Source organism: Ictalurus furcatus, chromosome 8 (genome assembly GCF_023375685.1).
Source record: "Ictalurus furcatus strain D&B chromosome 8, Billie_1.0, whole genome shotgun sequence".
Classification (NCBI taxonomy): domain Eukaryota; kingdom Metazoa; phylum Chordata; class Actinopteri; order Siluriformes; family Ictaluridae; genus Ictalurus; species Ictalurus furcatus.
In genome coordinates, this window is record NC_071262.1 from 4,017,901 (window position 1) to 4,026,405 (window position 8,505).

The 8,505-nt window shown below is 39.8% G+C and overlaps 1 protein-coding gene across 1 annotated transcript in view; it reads right to left on the reverse strand.

Annotated features, from left to right (window-relative positions):
• Positions 1-4,490, reverse strand: part of LOC128611250 (glutamate receptor 3-like) — a 47,279-nt gene extending 42,789 nt beyond the window's left edge. Inside the window, exons 1-2 of the mRNA XM_053630629.1 lie at positions 4,411-4,490; positions 3,611-3,769 (exon numbers count right to left, since the gene is read on the reverse strand). Coding sequence (XP_053486604.1) covers positions 3,611-3,758 — 148 coding nt within the window. The 5' untranslated portion in view covers positions 3,759-3,769; positions 4,411-4,490. The remainder of the gene's footprint in view (positions 1-3,610; positions 3,770-4,410) is intronic.
• Between the last annotated feature and the right edge of the window lie 4,015 nt (positions 4,491-8,505).

Below are 8,505 nucleotides of genomic sequence, written 5' to 3' on the forward strand. Positions count from 1 at the left end.
ATGCAAACGAGATACATGTGGTAATGAGCTCACACTGCAGAGTGAGTGAGAGATCCCCATAAACCTGCAGGGTGGTGTGTGAACGTGTCTCAGTGTAGATTAACATCTTTGGATAAGAAAGCATTGGGGTTCTCATTAATGCAGTGCTCATCTCAGATATTTTAAGATTGTTCAAAGTAGAAGAAAGCTAGTATACAGTAAGTCAGTTAAGATCATTTAAAGATCATGTTAATTTAAGTCAACAGGGGACTTGCTGTATTATGGAAAGTACTCTGAAATTATTGGAACAGCAAGGCAGATTATATTGTTTTTGGTATACACTGAAGTCATTTGAGTTTGAGATCAAAACATGAATATGAGATGATAGGTCTGAATTTCAGCTTTCGTTTCCTGATATTTACATCTAGATGCGTTAAACAGACAGGTTGATGGGGGACAGTGGTGGCTTGACGGTTAAGACTCTGGGTTACTGATCGGAAGGGCGGGGGTTCAGGCCCCAGCACTGCCAAGCTGGCACTCTTGAGCCCTTGAGCAAGGCCCTTAACCCTCTCTGCTCCAGGGCTGCTGCAACATGGCTGACTCTGCGCTCTGACCCCAACTTCCTAACATGCTGGGATATGCGAAGAAAAGAATTTTACTGTGCTGTAATGTATATGTGACCAATAAAGACTCATTAACTTAGGCCGACCCATGCAATTTTTTAGGTGAGTAAAAGTATAGGAATAGATAATATTGAAGTAAATTAAAAGTAAATAACACTTAATATTTGGTTACATATCCCTTGCTTTTTGCCTTTTCCTGAAGCTTCTTCCAGCAGTTGTTGGATTTCAGGTTGGGGGGGGGGTTGGAGTGTCTCCCTTGAGTCTCCTTTTCAGGAGGTGACCGCCCCATCCCCCTGATAAAGTCCTTTGTTGAGTCAGCAGTGTGTTTCAGGGCATTGTCTTGCTGCATGATGAAGTTCCTCCCAGTTAGATTGGATGCATTTCTCTGTAAATTGGCAGACAGAATCTTTCTGTAGAAGTCTGAATTCATTCTGCTGCTACCATCATGAGTTCCATCAGGATCAGTGAGCCTGTTCCAGAAGCAGCCATGCAAGCTCAAGCCATGACACTACCTCCACCATGTTTCACAGATGAGCTTGTATGTTTTGGATCGTGAGCAGATCTTTTATTTCTCCACACTTTGGCCTTCCCATCACTTTGGTAGAGGATCATCTTGGTGGTAATTTTGTGGCTCGTCTCTGTATTTCTTGCTGAATTCCAATCTGGCTTTCTGATTCTTACTGTTGATGATGGTTTGCATCTTGTGGTACGGCCTTTATATTTCTGCACTTGAAGTCTTCTTCGAACAGTGGGGGAAAGGTTGTGATGCCTTCACTCCTCATCTGTGGCGGTTGTTGGTGATGTCACTCGCTGTTGTTTTTGGGTTTTTCTTCACAATGTTTGTCATCAACTGCTTTTTTTTTCTTGGCTGACCTGTTCCACGTCTGGTTGTTACAACACCAGAGGTTTGTATGTTTTTCCGGACATTCCAAATTACTGCATTGGCTATTCCCAGTGCTTATGCACTGGCTCTGATCAATTTTCCCTCTTTTATCAGCCTTAAAATGGCTTGCTTGTTTCTCCTAGACAACTCTCTGGTCTTCCTGTTGGTTTATCCTTTTTAACAACAAATGCAGTCTACACACATTAAACCCAGGGGTTTCTACTCAAATGAAGAGTAGACGTTCAGAGTTGTTAATTGATTAAACAATCAGTCTAATAGGGCACACCTGGGTGACAAGAAACACCTGTCAGTCACATGTTCCAATATTTCTGATCACTCGAAAAACGGGTGGGTTCAAACAAAAGCTGCCATATATGAAGTTGTTTAACACATCGAAATATATCATATCTAGAGGATATTTACATATCAGGAAATGAAAGCTATCTTCTCATATTCATCTTTTGATCTCAAAAACAAATGTCTTCAGTGTATAACATAAACAAACGAAACAAAAGGCCTTGCCATTCGAATACTTTCAGAGGGAACTGCATAGCGTTGTTGAATTCTTGCATCTGATTGGTCAGAAGGCAGCACATCTTATTTCGACTTCAAGAGATAGAATGAAAGAGAGTCTGGTGAGGGAATGTCTGTTTATAGCTGCTATAAAGTAAGTGGTAACCTCGTGGACGTTCCATATAGCATCACATCACCCCATTGTGGATCATTTCCCTATAACAGCACGCCTCGTTGTGTTTTACTCCTTACATAATAGTTATTTATACAATAACATTTGACTGCATACCGAACGTGATTAGCATGACGGAACTGATTCTCTTTCAGCTTACTTTTCTACAGACGTCTTTTTTTTTTAAAACACGAGATAATTATTCTGATGTTATCATCTAAACAGTCCCTGTAAACCTTGCTTGCATAATCAGACATGTAATCTTTTCAGCAACTATCAGGAACCTCGGCATTGATTCAGTTATTCTGTGTTGCCAAGGGAACTTGTTTTGAATTCAAAGGGATTTTGTGTCAGAAATACCAATTCTGTGCCCACAAAACACTTCCACAGCCGACTATTCATCCTCTTACTGCAAAATACTTTCACTTGCAAATCGGAGTGGACAAGCATGGAAAATGAAAAGATGGGGATATCATCACCGTACCCTCAGAAGGGAATAATAAAAAAATCTGGCCATGTATCACGCGTATAATAAACAAGAAAAGTCTTTTGAGGTTGAAGAAAATGGAAATATTAGTTAATTCAATTATTATGCTCTTGCACTGTATGTAGTGATAAAGCAAATGAAAGTGAAAGAGGTCAGCGTTAACTGCAAATATCTGACTTCAAAATAAATAAGGAATCGCTCATATCAATAAATATCAGACTGCAATCTATTGTGAGGCGAAAATAAAAAAATAAATAAATAAATTAGCATACAGGAATGTGAGTAGGCTTTGCAGTACTCTACTAACAACCAGAAATTGGATTGCTTATACAAGGCTTATGGGATTACACGCTAAGGCAATTCTGGGTTGCAAAATAGTGTTCTCCTCACAGGTGTCCTGTGTGTTATGTGAGTGTGTTAAGCTGAAATGTTGGAAATAAGTGACTGATAGGGTAATTACTGCTCAAGATGAACAGTTACATATGCAAACGGAGCTTCTTTATAGCACAGCTCAGAGGAAATTTGGACAGTTCCTGTTCTTTCTCTAATGCAAAATGAGTCCAGTCCGCCTAGTCCAAAAATCGAATGAAATGAAGACACCGTAACCAAACAGGGTGGGATTAAGTCCTATGCATAAAAGGTTCAGCCGGATAGAAATGAACACTGTTCTGTCAGGATGCAAATCCATTCCATTTCTGATCAAGAAAAAATGAGCTGAAATGAATTATGGTTATCTGTTGTTTGTTATAAATGACAGTGATTAAATGACATAACCTGGACGGTGATCGACAGACGGTCGTAGCATTTCATAGGACCTCATTTGTAAGAAGACAACTGGAGAAAATTGTTCGAGCTGACGAGCTATAAATGTCGTATGCGATCAAGTTGTACTTGTGTGGTTTGTACCTGAATCTCCTTGCTGTTTGTGGCTTGTGAAACTGCAGACTACTTACAGGCATGAGTGACGGAGAAGCTGTTAGAGGACTCCAGGTTATCCACGTTGTAGTTCAAATGGAAGGGCTTCTCGCTCATGTTCTGGTTGGTGTTGTAGAGCTGCACAGCAAATCTGAATGCGCTGTGTTCTTGCACCGTCGAGCGCATGAAGAGCCCACCTTTAAGAACCGTGCAGAAACGTAAAACATCTATGCAGTATTTACAATAGACTGGCCATGACATGACATACGGACACTTTAAAGCTGCATACAAAAGTGCTGCATTTAATGCATGTGAAAAGGAATTCGCATCAGTACTTCCAGAATGAGCCTGTATTCCAGTGTTAGCCTTAATATGCACTGTCACAGACTTTTCATATGGCAAATGAGGATTTTTATTCGACTGGACTTGTGTAAATGGTACTCTGCAGGCACTACATCCAGCAATCTAAGTGTTAAACAAACACTACGTGTTTCAATTCATCTCTGAGAATTTGTGCCCTGTGCCGTTTCCATTTGAGCATTTAAAACCGAATTCAGTCTCACATCAGTATAGACTGGATTCCGTGCCACACCATTATAAGGCATTTAGGATATTATTCCCATTTTTAAGAGTTTCATCAGCAACATTTAGGTCAGTTTCATAAGTGCATCTCAAAAGAAATCTCTCTCTCTCTCTCTCTCTCTCTGTATATATATATATATATAGGGGGCTATACAGACCACGCATTACCTCTAATAAATGGTTTTTAGCTGGAAATGAAACCGATCGACGAGAGACAGCGCTCAACGCACGATCTAACCAAAGCTATGGGACTCACCTATATTTATCTGGTTTGGAAATCCGGCGAGAGATCTACCCAAAAGCCAGAAGAAAAGAGTAATCGCACTCAATCGTGCCATTTTCTCCTTTGTTTTGTTTTGGTTTTTTTTTTTTTTTTGTTAAAAAAAAAAAACGAACAGTTCCGAGTACAAAAAAAAAAATGAAAGAAAAATCACACGCACAACCAACCAAAGCGTCCAGACGAATGGACAGCAGTGCGCGCTTGCAGTGCGCGCAATAGCATCATAGAGAAGCTGAAGGAAATAAACGTGTCTGCACGTGAAGTGTGTGTGTGTGAGAGAGAGAGAGAGAAAGAGAGAGAGAGCAAATGATGAGACTTATTCCGTAAAGATGATGGCGGATCTACTGCGGATCTAGGGCTCCTCCAGTCGCACTCAGGTTGAAGTGGATTAAATGACGAAGAACAGAAGAAAAAAAGGAGAAGAAGAGCTTCTATGTGCGTCTGCAGCAGCCTCTCACACGGCGAGGCGGATGAACCGCTCGAACCGCCGGTCAATGCGAGAATGACACAAAAGCCGGTGTTATGGCGAGCTCGAGGAAACACCAAGACGTTCTTTTAAGACGCATAACCAGGTTAATTAAAGCCTGAGGTATACGCCACATTAGTGTCCTGCGTTGTGCAGAGCATGTCTCTTTCTCTCGCTCTCTCTCTCTGTGTGTGTGTGTGTGTGTGTGTGTGTGTGGATTTTGGATGGCGGAGGAGTGAAGCTGCAGTAACAAGAAACCCCTTTTTATTGACCACCATGCATTCAGATGGACCGTATTGGTGCGCTTTTGGACAAACAATGTGTCATACATTAATGATCATTATAGCAAATTAAGGGATGGTATTAAAGGCAACAGTGATGCGTCAAAAGCATCCACATTCGCGTGCTGTAATGACCCTGAGATGCGTTATTTATTTATTTATTTATTTATTTATTTATTTATTTTTTCCTATTCTAAAAGTCCGTATAAACGCGTGATTTGAATTTATTTGGCGTTTTCGTTCCAGATGAACGCTGTCCATGGTGCTGAGGAAAGAAGCCGCTGGAGCACCATGTTCTCTCACGCTCTCTAATTCCTCGCAGACTCCTCGTATAAAGTTTGCTGGGGGTGGGTGTTGCTACTTTGATTTTGAATTTATATTCATTGAATTCATAAAAACAATTGATCCCCCCCCCCCACCCCCATCTACCTCAAGCCCAACCACTGCCTTTACCAGGACAAATCAAGTATTACTCCTCAGTCTTTTGTGTTTTTTAATTGCATTTGAATTAAACAGTGAAGGCTGTAGCTATTGATAATGGACTAACCTCTGCTCCTCGCCTGCTTCAGTGCAGCTTGTGGAGAGAAGCAGCTTTCATTTGCTGGTTCTTCCCGGGTGCAGTTCAAAGATCAGGAGTAAATGTGCCTTTGGTAATAAGCTATCATGTCTGATATATGATTTTAATCTATTCATAAGTGACCCGCCAGGACCTTGTGTTCCTAAATCCTCAAAGTAGGAGTCAACTGAAGATCATGCTTCCTTTTCAAGGTTTGTAGGCTAAGATTCACAATAAAGGGAAATAATACCATAGATACATATTGCATCAAAGGAACGACCATTAATATAATTAGCTTTCCAGTAACACAATGAAAACAATCACAACTTAAAAATGACAACTAAAAGCATACAGCGACCACAGAAAGAATGCAATGTGGACAGTATATGGTTTCATTTGATTTCAGTGTTCATCCTCTGACTGTTTTCAAAGCCAGTCATGTGTGTAAATTGGTTTGTATGCGACAGGACCAAATGTATTAATGAAGGAACGATGGGGTGTGAGGTTATAGGAAAATAATCAACAGTGGGGATATGTTTAAGGAGGGACTTTAACACCTAAGAGTGTTTCCACTAATGATTTTGCCAATGTTTACAATGTTTTTTTTATTTTTTTTTATTAAAGAATGACACGTCATACTTTTTATTCATTTACAGTGACATTTAATGTAGTCATTATTTCACATCTTGAAAACAAGTCTGTTCCTGTTACTACTTACGTTATAGTAGCGATAAACAATAATTCCCTCGATGGCCTCTCTTTTTTTCCTCTCTCTCTTTTGAAGTCTTCTTTCATAAACATTAAATAAACATCTCCTTACAGAACGTCTATGTAAGACCAAAGTACATATTGCGATTTAAATGATGGAACAGTGGTGAAAATCCTATCCCAAATTCCACCAGTCATGTGCTGATTATAGAGATTGATCAGACGTCAAATGTCACAAGGCTAAAACAGCTGTCTGAATGAGGTGTGTGAATATAAGTGCGATGAAAACGTGTAGAAATGTACAAAAAAATGTTATATTTGACTTCTAATTAGATACTGAATACTACAGAACACCAACATCCTATATAATACAAATGTGCCATTGTATATACTCTATTATTGTAAACAACAATGTGAAGACATTACACGAATACGTTCTGGAAAAACCTGTGTTACTAATGGATTTGAACTCGAATCAGATGACATTTATAAATGGAGTCGTGCCTCCACTATAATCCATGTAATGTTAGCCAGATTAGTGTTTAAAATCAACCATGATACAATATGCAGCCTATAAATAATAAAAGCATGTAACATTAAGATGGTCTTGCCTTGAACATCATGAACATTCCTTCTATTAATACAATATCAGGGCATCATATACAATAGATATAAAAAGACCACACACCCCTGTTAAAAATGACAAGTTTTTGTGAAGAAGAAGAAGAAGAAGAAGAGTGACTCTTTGATAAATCATGTCTGACTTTTCCTCACCTTTTCTCACCATGTGCAATTGCAAAACATTTATAGGGAAATAAAATAAATGGATAAATTGTACAGTAAGCTGATTGCACAAGTGTTCACAACCCTAAACTAATACGTTCTTGAAGCACCTTTTGATTTTATTACACCACTCAGTCTTCTTGGGTAATGATATTGAGTCTTTATTAATCACATACACATTCCCACAGTGAAATTATTTTCTTCACATACCCCAGTGTGTTAGGAGGTTGGGGTCGGAGAACAGGGTCTGCCTTACCCAACAGTGGCAGTGCTGGGGCTTGAACCCCCGCCCTTCTGATCAGTAACCAAGAGCCTTAACCGCTAAACCACCACTGCCCCCAGAGTAAGAGTCTAACAGGGTGGCATATCTTGATTCATCAAAATTTTCCCACTCTTTTTTTACAAAAACATGCTGAAGCTATCAAATTGTAAGGGTATCTCCTGTGCACATCCTGCTTCAGGTCACCCCACAGATTTTTTTTACTTGGATTCAGGTGTGGGCTCTGGCTAGGTCTCTGAAAAACATTGATCTTCTTTTGGTTAAGCCATTCCTTTGTTTGATTTTGATATATGCAATGGGTCACTGTCATGTTGAATGGTGAAATTCCTGTTCATCTTCAGCTTGTTAGCAGAAACCTGAATGTTTTGCACTAAAATCAGCGGGTATTTGTAGCTATTCATGATTTCCTTCACCGTAATAAATCCAGCAGTTCTGGCTGAAGAAAAGCAACCCTAAAGCACGATGCTGCCACCACCATGCTTCACCATGGGTATGGGGTTCGTTTGTTGATGTGCTTTTTTTTTTTGTACCAAACATACCTTTTGGAACTGTAGGAGTAGTATACCTTTTGTAATTGGTCTCATCAGAGCATAACACATTTTCCCACATGGTTTGGGGTGATTTAATTGAGGTTAGATGATTTTGTCATGGATAGGGGCTTCCATCTAGGCACTCTGTCCCATAGCCTAGACATGCGACGAAAACGAGAGATTGATATCAGACGCAGGAGTAATCAGTACTTGTCAGATATTCCTGCAGGCTCCTTTAATGTTGCCGTAGGTCTTCCTGGAAAGATTTTATCTTGTCCGTTTGTAAATTTTGAAGGGGACATCCTGTTCTTGGTAATGTCACTGTGGTGTTCAATTTTCTGCACTTGTTGATGATGGCCTTCACAGTGTTCCATGGTATGATTATTGTTTTGAACATTTTTATTTGTACCCCTCTCTTGATTGAGTCCTTTCGACAGTGAAACACTGTACAGGTCTTTGTGGACCAT